The sequence below is a fragment of the Giraffa tippelskirchi genome, chromosome 3 (genome assembly GCF_054371585.1).
Source record: "Giraffa tippelskirchi isolate mGirTip1 chromosome 3, T2T-mGirTip1v1.2.pri, whole genome shotgun sequence".
NCBI classification, from domain to species: Eukaryota; Metazoa; Chordata; class Mammalia; order Artiodactyla; family Giraffidae; genus Giraffa; species Giraffa tippelskirchi.
The window spans coordinates 12152781-12165017 of NC_137277.1; the positions used below are offsets into that span (position 1 = coordinate 12152781).

At 57.3% G+C, this 12237-nt stretch overlaps 1 protein-coding gene across 10 annotated transcripts in view; it reads left to right on the forward strand.

The window, feature by feature from the left end:
• Positions 1–596: 596 nt before the first annotated feature.
• Positions 597–12237, forward strand: part of ASPSCR1 (ASPSCR1 tether for SLC2A4, UBX domain containing) — a 28555-nt gene continuing 16914 nt past the window's right edge. For 7 of the 10 annotated variants that reach the window (XR_014078732.1, XM_081576368.1, XM_081576369.1 and 4 more), the window contains exons 1-5: positions 597–716; positions 1917–1972; positions 4943–5057; positions 6378–6478; positions 12025–12082. Coding sequence is in view for 9 of the 10 variants with exons in the window: in XM_081576368.1 (XP_081432494.1) it covers positions 615–716; positions 1917–1972; positions 4943–5057; positions 6378–6478; positions 12025–12082 (432 nt within the window). In the remaining variant the exon portion in view is untranslated. The remainder of the gene's footprint in view (positions 717–1916; positions 1973–4942; positions 5058–6377; positions 6479–12024; positions 12083–12237) is intronic. The other 3 variants (XM_081576370.1, XM_081576372.1, XM_081576376.1) reach the window with 1 other exon arrangement.

Genomic DNA, 12237 nt, shown 5'->3' on the forward strand with positions numbered 1-12237 from the left:
AGGCGCGTTGCAGCACCCACTCCTGAGAGGTGGTAGGATCCACGTGCCCCTCCTCCCGTACCTTCTACTGACTTGGGCAGCTGGAATCGGAGGACAAGTTCTGTCATAGGACAGAGTGCGAGCATGGACAGTCAGAATGCTCGTCGCAGACTTTCACCGAATCTGCTGATTTGGAGTTTCTGGAGGGCTCTTCCCCATAGCTGCTCCCAGACTTTCACAACATCCCACGGCCAGCAGGCATTCACTCCACAGAGGTGCGGGAGCCTGACTTCACCCCTGGGGACCATAGGAGACAGGAAGGGGGCAGTAGGACCCAAGACGGGCCGGAGGGGACAGGGAGCCCAGGCGCGCTCCAGGGCCGCACCTCCAGCACGGACCCAGGGCCACGTGGCCCGGCTGGTGTGACCGCGCTCAGGTGTCAGGCGCACGCTCGGGGATGGGGTGGGGGTGGGCCCGCGAAAGGGCCGGGGGCGTGGCCACGCAGGGGCGGACCCGGAGGCGTGCTGGCCCCGCCCCGTCCCAGGCCCCGCCCCCGAAGCCGCGAGGCTGTGCGTCCGGCTGTTGCGGATCAAGTTGTTTGACGCCGGGCGGGCGGCGGGTCACGTGAGCGGAAGATGGCGGCTCCAGCAGGCGGCGGGGGCTCCGCGGTGTCGGTGCTGGCCCCGAACGGGCGGCGCCACACGGTGAAGGTGACGCCGAGCACCGTGCTGCTGCAGGTGCGGCCGCGGGCGGGCGGCGGGCGAGCGGAAGGCGGAGACGCGGCGGCGGGGACGTGGCGCCGGGGACGTGGCGCCTGCCGCTCCTGCGGTTGCTGCGAGGGTCGCGGGGGCGGGGCCTGCTGCGGCCAATGAACGGCCTCATGGCGCGGCGGGCCCGCCCTCTTCCGCGTTGGACTGCGGGCGCGTGGGGATGGGGCTGACTAGCCTCCTTGAGGGGATGCCTGGGGTCGCGGCACCCGCAACCCCTATCCGAGCCCGCGGCGCTCCGAGCCCAACTTCGAGGGCCCTGGCCCCATGTCTCCACTCTGGGGTCACCCTCCGGCTCGGTGTGCTGTGGCGGCGTGTGCTGAGTCACTTGCTGCCCTTAACCCGGCAGCTGGCCCACGTCGAACCCGTTATGTTGAAAATGCTTGTTGGGCCCTATTGTGTAGGAGCCCAGAGAAGGCAATGGCAACCCACTCCAGTACTCTTGCCTGGAAAATTCCATGGACGGAGGAGCCCGGTTGGCTGCAGTCCATGGGGTCGCTAAGAGTCGGACACGACTGAGCGACTTCACTTTCACTCTCATGCATTGGAGAAGGAAATGGGAACCCACGTCAGTGTTCTTGCCTGGAGAATCCCAGGGACGGGGGAGCCTGGTGGGCTGCCCTCTATGGGGTCGCACAGAGTTGGACACGACTGAAACTACTTAGCAGCAGCAGCAGCAGCAGCAGCAGTGTAGGGGCTGGCGCGAAGACACAAGAAGACACGGTGGGGATGGGGGCTGAGCCGATGAATGATGAATGGCAACTCATTGTGTGCAGAGCATGATGAAAGAGGGGCTTCCGCCGAGTGGGGAACCGGGGACCTCCTTGAGCTGGCTCTCTTTGGAGTTTGAACATTATTCTCTGGGGGTGGAGGGATGTCCCTGAGTGTGTAGAAGATACATGTGGTGGCCAGTTGTTGAGGGCCCGGTGTGGAGGGTCCTGCAGAGCTGAGTTGATACAGCAGGCCCAGTGAGGAGAGAGTAAGCAGGATTTGCAGGTGAGGTATGTGGAGCTGCTGAGCAGGTGGTCCACCACTTGTATTATAGGCTTTGTCCTGCAGAGCCAACGGGCTCTGCAAGAGGTGGACTCTATGCCCTCAGTGGCACTTGCCTGCCCCCACCTGAGGTGACCAGGCCTGACACAATGGCTCACACCCTCATCTCACCCTTAGGTCCTGGAGGACACGTGCCGTCGGCAGGACTTCAACCCCAACGAGTACGACCTGAAGTAAGTTTGCTCTGGCCAGGCCACGGGCTCCAAATCCATAATCCACCCTTCACCCAGGGCCCTGCTGGGGCTTTAGCCCACATGGGTTTATTCTGTCTCCCCCCGGAGGCCAGAAGCCCCTGATGACGGGGTTGGTGGGGCTGCGTCCCCTCCAGAGATATAGGCGAGTACCCTGTCTTACCTCTTTCAGCTTTGGGGGGCTCCAGGTGTCCCTGGGCTTGTGGTCGCCTCCCTCTAGTCTCTGCCTCCCTGATCCTTGTGTGTGTGTGTCTCTCCTCTTCTGTCTCTTATCAGGGCACTTGTCTCTGAATTTAGGGCCTAGCAGATAACCCAGGATGACCTCATCTTGAGATTCTTAATTACATCTGCAAAGGCGCTGTCTCCAAATAAGGTTACATTCATGGGTTTGGGGGGTTTGGCTATGGATATATCTTTTTAGGGGCCATCATTCCAACCACGGCAGAGGGCTTTGTGCCTTTGGTTGTGTAAGTTCCTGATGGGGCTCTGAGGGCAAGAAGAGGTGATCATGGAGAAACGGGAAGAAACCTGCAAACTGCAGGTGGGTTCTGGTGGCCTCAGCCACTAGAGTTGTGTGCATCGGTCTTTGTGTGCAGGCATTTTTCCAAAGAGAGGGCTTTCACCAGATTCTGGGATCTAGGGCAGTTAAAAGAGTCAAAACCTCACACTAGTGGGTGTGGGTTTCTGTTGCATGTGGGGAGCTTCCTACCTTAGCAGCATGTCCTTCACAGTATGGCTGTCCTCACATCAGGGGTAGACAGGAGCCCGAGGTGTGGGAGCCTGCTCTACTAGGCCTGGCCTGTGCTGCCTTTCATGTAGGGCTCTATAGAGGAGGTCTGAGCAGGCGTGCCTTCGTGTCATCCCAGATCCCTGCCTCCTGCCCAGCCACGGAGGATCCCAGGCCCTGTACTGGGCCTTCCCCTGGCATCCTGTCACAGCTATGTACTTTTTCTTTGCTCTCCCTGAACCTGCCTGAGACCTCCATGTGGTACCTGGTTGGACTTTTACAACATGTATTGATTTTTTCCTCTTGTTTCCTGTGTATCCACTGACTGTGTAATTTGTTTAAAAACTGCTGCTCCTGCCAAGGAAGGCAGCCTCTTGACCACATGCGTGTGTGCACTTGATGAGGCCCCTTCCCCTCATCTCCAGGGCTCTGAGCGCCTCCCTTCTCAAGTTTTCCTTAGCTCTGTTGTCCTGTCTTGCACTTAATGTTGAGGTTGTTCAACTTCAACAACTGAATTGAATGTGGCAATTTCTAAAGTGTTGAAGATGGGTATCAAAGTTCTTTCTTTCCTTGGTCTTCCCGATGCCCTATTCATGTTCAGAAAACCATTGTTTCCAAAGGCATCTTGGTATTCATGCTGCCGGGTGACCACTTTCTTGTGTATTCAAATCTCATATTCACTTGCCAGTGCTGTAGTTCCCCCTCTCCCCCTAAACTTTCATTAAAAATGGAGCTCATGGTATGACTTCTGAGAGGCATAAATAAGTTCTTTTATTCACTTTTCTGGTGATTCATTCTGGTCGCTGTCTATGTCTTATAAAATCACAGCCACATGGCAGTACTGTTTCTGTTACGGGCAAGAGCTTTCCTCACTCCCAAGTGATCTGTAGGGTTAACAGTGGTGGTTCTCCTTTCCGTAGCATTCCTGGGAGCAAAGAGGGTCAGGAGGAGAGGGCCCACAGTCAGGCAGGCTCCAGGGCCACCTGGCCACCACCCTCCCTGCCCTCACCCTGGTGAGACAGTGTCAAGGCCTCCGAGTCCCAAGCCCCTTCCTGTCCCTCCTCTTGTCACGTGTGGGTATCTGACTCGCTTTCAGTCCAGAGACGAGGTGTGATCTGAGCTGGATATCAGGAGCTGTACAGTGTGGTCCCAGCACTGCCTTTGGGTGGCCTGGGCTACCTGTAGGTACTTCACATCTGGGTTTCCTGTTTGTGAAGCAGGCTGATCACAACCCTGGCCATGCTTCCCAGGAGGGCTGGCTGCCAGTGGAGACCGGCAGGTATCTCGGAGATCGCTGGATTCTCTATGTGTCCTCTTGGCTGTGGGTATTTCCCTCCTGACTCACTAGTTCACTTTGCTCCCACCAGTTCCTTCCAGGAACCATCCCTCCTTGGATCCAGGAGTTCTGTGCATGAGGGTCAGAGGAGGCTGTGGGCCCACGCAGACCTCTTCCTCATCTGTTGGAGGCTCTAAGTTACCAGATCCCCAGCTCTAAAACATGCAGGATATAGACAGAGAGATGATGGGCTGCTCCAGGGTTGGAGGACCTGGCTTTGTGAGCCAGGAATGGTGGTCTCAGTCCTTTATCCCCAAAGTCCAGCCACTGTGAGGGCCTGGCTCTCTATGGGGACTTTAGGTCAGGTCATTCCGTTTGTGATTCTCTAAAACCTTTGCCTCTGTCTCTGGTCTTTGGGGTTGTGGCCCTGCTTCCAAGGATGGCAGGAAGCAGGGGGTACAGGAGCAGATCATTTTGGCTGGTGGCCAGCAGTACAGGGGAGTGGCCACAGTGGCTGGAGTGCTGCAGCTCCGGGCGGTAGCAACAGGGCATTGTTTTGTTAGAACTTTTCTGTGCAGAGCAAGGTGCATGCCCTTCAGTCGTGCCCATGTGTGCTTTCATCTTCTGTGTTTGTATTTGGACTGATCGCTGCTTCATGGTCTGAGGGAGCAAGCGCTTGCTTTGCCCCAGGGGTGACCTGTCTGTGTTCTCACTGTTCTTGCTCGAACTGTATCAGTGCTCACTCTTTTTCCTTCAGAAGACCTGCTACTGGAGTCAGAGACCCACCCTGTCTTTGCAGGCTCTCAGGCCATCCCTCAGTTGTTGCACCTTTGCCGCCAGGGACTGTGGAAGTGCTGGCCAGACAAGGGTGTCTGCTCGTAGCCCGCTCCTGGCAATGCTGGGCTGTGTTCGGGTCGGGGGCAGCCTGAGGCTTTGATCTGTTTTGCAGGTTTCAGAGGAATGTGCTTGACCTCTCTCTCCAGTGGCGATTCGCCAACCTGCCCAATAACGCCAAGCTGGAGATGGTGCCCATCTCCCGGAGCCGCGAGGGGCCTGAGAACATGGTAGGTGGCTCTCAGGGTGGCAGTGTGCCTCCCAGCTCTTCTTTTCAGACCATTTGGGCCAAGCAGATGGGGTGGGGAGCATGGGCTGTGCACGCGAGGCGCTCGTCCCCATCCTCGGGTGAGACTGGCTTCTCTCGGTCAGGCGACAGCCACTTTTCTATTCCAAAAACTGATGATTGGAAATGAGACTTTTCATTCTTTGTGCTGAATGTGTTTTGGAGTGGGGGCGGTTAATTGTGCTGTGTCCATGTCAGCATGCTGGCAGCATTCACCGTAGACTATCTCCAAGAATCTTGGAGCCGGCAGGACTCTCTGTGCCGTGTCCAGTGCAGCCTGAGTTCTGGGATGAAGACACACAGGGTGAGGCGCAGGCTTCCTCTGACTGGGCGCAGTGAGAGCACAGCCCAAGTCTTCTGACCGCAGCTCACTGCTTTCTACCAAATCCGCAACTTTTGCTCCCTAGGGCTTTAGCAAATGGTAGAAGGATTACTACGGACAGAGATGAGAATCATGGTGATAGCTGCCTTCTTGTGCCCAGGCAGGTCCTTTACGAACGAAAGTGCAAATCCTCCCAACACTGCAGGGAAGCGGTTTTCATCCCAGTTGAGAGACAAGGCTAGGGCCTCAGGGGTGTTAGTTCTCAGTCTAGAGCCCACCGGGAGTCAGGCGCCTGGGGCTGAGCCCGATAGACTTCTTTTTCCTTTACAGTTGTGGTTCTCAGCCTTTGATGTGGAAGGAACCCTGACTTCCCTAGGGGGTTCCTTGGGCGTGGCTAGAGACCCCCTCACACTTTCCCACAGAGCGGTTTCTTCTTTGTCTTTTATTGGGATTTAATGTAAATAATGGCAACCCACTCCAGTAGTCTTGGCCTGGAAAATCCCTTGGACAGAGGAGCCTGGTGGGGTACAGTCCATGGGGTCGCAGAGTCGGACCGACTGAGCGACTGACACACACAATGTAAATAAACGTGCCCTGGAGGAGTCCCTTGGCCAGAAGGGCAGGAGTAGCAGCGACCTAGAGTCATGCACTGCATTGTGGCAACGAGCTGAGCAAGGTCTTCACCTGGGGACTTTGTTCTTTAGTGTGTCTGTCACTTGACAGAGGGACCAGAGAATTTATCCTCCTTGTGGGTTATAGATTTGTGTCCCTATTTTGGGAGATAATTGTTAAAAGCATCTCATAAAACAGTGTGCTCACTTATTTTAAAAAAATTCAGCAAACACAGTGCCCTCCGCCTGTGCCCTGAGGACCAGACCTGGGCGGGGTCCAGCTAGGACAGTGCTCCTCTTCCTGACCTGGCTCTGATGTCTCACCCCTCAGGTGCGCATCGCTCTGCAGTTAGATGATGGCTCTAGGTTGCAAGACACTTTCTGTTCAGGCCAGTCGCTGTGGGAGCTTCTCTGCCACTTTGCCCAGATCAGGTAAGTATTGAGCGGGTTGTGGGCCGTGCCTTCCTCCGCTGTGGGGATGTTGCCGCGGTCACTGGGGTTGATCCAGAGCCGCAAGCCGGAGCTGTGCTTTGGCCTCCACCAGCCACAGCGGGTACCGCCTTTGGCCTACACCAGTAGCTCATCTGTCTTTACTGGGTGTCCTGGTGTGATGGCCAGGCCTTACCCTCCTGGAAGAGCTTGTGGGGGACCCAAGAGACCCTCTCTGGTGTAGTGAGCATTAAATAGAGAAGTAGGGTGCTGGGCTTCTCAGCTGACAAATGCTGCAGCTATAAAACTCCCTTGTCATGAGAATGGGCTGTATTTAAAGAAAACACTCTAATGACAGTTGACTTGGGTTAGTTTCTACCTGATGATTAATGGTTTAAACTTTGTTTCTGAAAGTGTCAAAATGGTAGTCTTTTAAGTTCTGATTTTTCTTTGTGGGGTGGAAGTCTTTGTCCACTTTTAAAGGACTCTAGCAACAGAATGGAAGGGACCATGGAAGGATGTAGTGGTTACTGTGTGGCTTGGGCAAGTTGTTTGCCCTCTCTGGGCCTCCCAAGGGTGATATGATGATGAGATGAATTGATGCTTCTCAAGTGCCGAGAACTAGGTTTGTCTCTGTGGAAGAGGGGACTCTGGGTAGGGTCCTCACAGTGACAGGGTGGGGAGGGTGACAAGGGGAGGGGGGGCCATGGCAGGCGCTGGAGGAGGTGAGGTCCTAGATCACCACAGACTCCACACTGCTGGTGCTGGAGGTGGTTCCCTGGGCAGGGTGGGGCTCTGCCCACACTGTCCCAAAAATGGGGATAGGTGAACGTGAGCTCCCAGAATTCTGGAGGCTTCTAGTGTTGGGGGCATGGGTGGCTCCTCAGATCACCACCTGGTTACTGACAGCCAGTTGCGTCCTGGCCAGAGCCCCAGTGTAATTGGGAGTTCACAGCCAAGGTGCCCAGACATTTGAGCGAGCCTGACAGGAGAGTCCAGTGCAAACAGGAAGGGACAGCAGCTGTCAGGACAGGCAAGAGCATTTTTTCCTTTTATCGGAGGATGGAGAGGCTGTTGGAACTGGGGAGCTGGATGCCATTAAAAGGAGGGTTCAGAAACATGAACTCTCGGAAGCAGATCAGGAAGCTGCAGTAGAAGGTGCCGGGGTCAGCCACAGCTGTGGATCAGATGGCAAGATCCCAGACACACATGCCAGTATGCTGCGTGTCTGGGAGTGCTGGTGGACTGGGGGCCTGCCGTTCTGCTGAGGCACCTGAGGGTTAGCTGGTCTGGCTGATCTGCGGCCTGCTAGAGTGCATTCTTCCTGTGGTAGCAGATGCCTGAGGGCACATGGGGCCATGGAGACATGGGAGCAAACCTTGGACCTGGGGTGCAGAATCCCTGCCCTGCCTCCTCCTGGGAGGAGCCACAGAGTCAGGCCGCCAGGCATGAGCACAGAGGCCAGAGGATGGGGAGTCTGGACAGGCCAGCGTGCCAGCTCCCGTGCCTCAACTCTAGAAAGAAAACAGAAGCACAGGAGGAAGCTGGTGGGAAGCGGTCCTGGAACCGAAGGGCATGCGTTTCTGAGTGACAGCCTGGTTGTGCCTGGGCCAGTGGGGCCCAATCTGGTGGCATCGCTGTGACTCGTCAGGAGCTGGGGATGCGGGGATGGTTCCACACCCTCAGGGGGCTGGCAGGCTTGGGCTCGAGCTCCCCATGGTACCACCAGGAAGGTGGCCGCACAGTGCCTTCAAACACTGTAGGAAATACATTTGTTGTAGAATTCTCTGTTTTGCTAGGTGGTTCAGTGGATGAGGGTGAAACAGCCATTTTAGACACACAAGGTCACACATGTACCACGTGCACTCTCTGAGCAAACTGCTGACTGCTCTGCCCTGAGGATCTACTCTGGAGGCAGAATTGCTGGACCTGTAGATGGAACTTGCCGAGGCTTTGTCTCTAGAAGCGCAGATCTGGCCTTTGCTTGGAAGCTGGCATTCGCTAACTGTGAAGCAGGGTTCAAATGTGGGAGGGTGGGTGGTGGCTTTGGCCCCAAAGCCATGGCCAGATGCCCAGTGAACTAGTGAGTTCACGCTGGGGCCACAAGAGGGCCCTGCTGACGGAGTGCGGGGCGGCCGCTTGACAGGTCCAGTGTGGTGAGGGAGCTCCAGCTGGCTCATAGAAGCTCCCTCACTGGCCGGGGGGTGGGCGGCTCTGGGAATTCCAAGTCTCCACGTGCCCAAGAGTGGCCCAACCAACGAGCAGGAAGTTGGGTTTTCTCACTTGACGCTTTCGGGAAGTGGTAAGCGTCCCTGAGCGACTGGCACCGTGCATGGCTGGGAGCTGTGGGAGTGAGCTCGGCATCCCGGGTCCACTGTGGGTCAGGTGGTGGGTCCTCCACTTGGGGATCACGGTGGACAGTGGCCCAGCCCTGACGCCAGCATCTGGAGCAACAGACTGTCCACTGGATGTGCCATGTGGGCCACACGTGCGGGACAAGGAGGTAATTCAGAATTTTCTGGTAGCCACATCAAAGAAAAGTAAAAACAGGGGCAATTAATTTTAGGAATATAATTAACTTGACTCAGTATATCCAAAATATTATCCTCTGAACATGTAATCAACAGGAAAAAGGAGATATTTTACATTCTTTGTTGGTAGGAGGTCTTTGAAATTTGGCATGTCTCACACTTGGAGCTGGCCTCCCTCTGGGCCAGCTGCCCTGTGTGTGCTCAGCACCCGTGTGGACTGGTAGCTGCTACGGAGGATGGCACTGGCTCCATGTGGACTGGCCCGTCCTCCTCTCTGCTTCCCAGGCGTCTGCTGCAGGGAGGCTCCAGGCATGCCATGCAGGCTTGATTCTCCCCTGAAGCCCGTTGCCCCTCGGCACCGGAGCCTGATTTCATGGCTGAGCCTGCTGGTCCATCTCAGCCATGTTCACCCTGTGGATAGTAAGAGCAGGGATTCAGGGGTCCTTGGGAAAGACAGGCCATCTGCCTGTTCTCTTGGGGTTGTGCGGCCCCCAAGGCACCGTGGGCTGCAGGGAAGGGCTGCCTGTGAAGTTAGGGACCAGCCGTGGTCATGCAGAGCCCAGACCCAGGCCTTGTGGGGGGTTAGCACAAGGCACAGATGCTGGGCTATTCATTCAGTGGTCTCAGGTGGGCCTCCCTCCCCGCCCCCAGCCTTGTTTGGAAAGGCCAGAGGCCGCTTTGCTCTCAAAACTTCCCGTTCTGTCTGCTCAGGGGAAGGAATCCCTGTGATTTGGCCAGTCCTCGTCCTTCTTGCTCCATCTGGTGCTAACCTCATTTCTTCATGGGCCAGGTTGCTGAGTGTGGTGGGGGTGAGTCACCTGGCCCCTCAGGACATAGCCTTGCCCACCCTTGGACCTTCTGGTGGCTTCATGGGCCCCTCTGAGCCTGCAGGCACAGCTCTGTTAGTTTGGGTTGGTTTCTGTCAGTTTTGGTTATTCTTGCATGGGAGTGTGGTGGTGCCAGGCTTGTGTCAGAGGCACCTGAGTTGGTACCAACCCCACTTGGTCAGGCCCAAAGAGGTGACAAAAACAGAAGGGGCTCCAGATAAACTGCTTTGCCCCGCATTTACAGCATCACTTCCCTGGCAGCCCTGCCGGGAGCCCACATCTGTAGGGTGGCACTCTGTGGTGGGTGAAGGACAGCAGCACCTTGGCCTTGCCTGGCCGACCCCCTGGCCCCTGGCCCAGCCCCAGGAGCAGGTGTGCTGGCCTTAGATGAAGCAAGATCCTCCCCAGCACCACCCCATTGGGCCAGTGGCCCTGCCTGGGCTAGGGGTGCTGAGGGCAGTTCCAGGGGCACAGGGGTCCTCGGGAGGGCCCTGCTAAGTTCCCTCTGAGAATGAGGATCTTCAGCAAGGCCTGTGGCAGGGAGTGGTGGCTTTGGCTTGCCAATGAACTGGAACCTCCTGGTCCGCTGTCCTCGGCCGGACACGAGAACGCTGCTAATTGGCCAGGAAAGTCTGGAAGTGATCGTGGCTGCCACTCCCCTCAGCGTGTTTACGGGCCTTCTCTCAGATCCCACACGCGGGAACCCGATCCCTCTGGAGGAGCCAACATCAAAGCCGGGCTGCTGTTTGATGTCCAGAGGCCTCTGAGGACAGCAGGCAGGCAGGCATGCCTTCCCGGGTGCTGCCGTGCTCTCGTCCCCGTTTGTGGTTTGCGGTTCCCGGGCTGCCCTCAGGTGCCGCGGGCGAGGATTTTTGAGGGAGACGCCTGACCAGAGCCCCCAAGAGCAGAGAGGGCTCTGCTGGTCTTGCGATGGGCAGTCAGCCAGCTTTCTGAGCCCGGGCAGCTGCCGTCTCTCTTGCTGTTGAAAGGAGCAGGACCCCCGTGTCTCCCCCTCCTTCTTCCTCTCTGGGCCTGGGATCTTGTTTGCTGGAGTATCTTCCCTCGCTCCTCCTCTGTTTTGGCGTCAGGATGAAGAGCGTGTGGGCCTGGCAAGGGCTGACTCTCTGGCACTTTGGGGTCTTGTGTTTTCCTGAGGCCTGGCCCCGTAAAACGTGAGAGCAAACAGATGGGAGAAAAGATGTGCTGAACCCGCACAGAGGACATGGGTCCTCTGTCACAGGTCTGGGGTGGGCCCAGGCAGTGTTCCAGTGTCCATACATGTACCAGCTCAGCACCTGTGTAATCCCATCCCAGCCACTTCTGTGTTTGGGCCCTGGGGCCCGGCTGGGCTGAGCTGCATGGCCTAAGGGGGCTTCGGGTCTCCTGCCTCCCGGCTCATCACCCTTCCTGGAGGAGAGGGCCAGGCCTGGGAGACTGCTAGTGGGTCTGGGATGGGCCTTTATTTGGGGACTGGTTCTACGGTTATGTGTCAGGAAATGCAGAGATGAAGAAATGAACTTGAGTTGGTTGTCACAGGCCTGCCACCAGCAGTTTAACCATCCAAAGCCAGGGCTTGGCCACCGTGTGCTTGTAACCTCGGTGTCCATCGAGGTACAGGCCGGTGCATGTGGTGTGGACTGTCCTGAGCGTGTGCCCGATTGTGCACCTACATGCCCTCCATCCTCCAGCGTGCCCAGCTATGCTTCCCGAGGGCCCTTCCCTCCCATCTCGGGGTCTGCTTTACAGGGGAGGGGCATTGGTGGCCGGGCCTGTTGCCCACCTCCCTGTTAGTCCTGGGGTTGCCCCACTCTCTCCTTGGAGTCCATGTGATAGATCCGTGCCAAGTGATCCTGGTGTTTCTGGTGGCACCAGCCCACTCAGGGGACAAGTTTAGATAAAAGCTCAGATCACGGTCCCCCAGGACTTGTCATCACCGACCGCGGGGACAGTTGCCAGAGACGTGAGGCCCATCTGGGAGGTGCCTGGTGCTGCCCGTCCCCCTGTTCCTTGTCCTCTCTCTGCTCTGAGCCCGGAGGCCAGGGGCGGGTGGGAGACTCCGCCAGGCTGATGGCCAGCTGTGGGGCAGCCAGGGTGGGCGGGTCCCCCGTGGTGCTGGCCAGGGTGCCGTCCTGAGGGCAGCAGTGTCCCCGGGCGGTGGCCGCCTTTGATGCTTTCTTCACTCTCCTTACAGGGAGTGTCTGGAGCGGCCGTGTGAGGCCAGCCCGGTCTGCGTGTACATGAGGGATGAGGTAGGTGAGCTGTGGACCCGCCCGCCTGGCCCGCACCCCGCCGCCCACTCCTAGCTGCCACACAGGCCCAGCCCCACTTTCCAATCTGGAAAATTCACTCCCTCAGACCTGCTTTCAAAGCAGCGACGGGCAGACTTGGGCCCTGAAAGCATGAT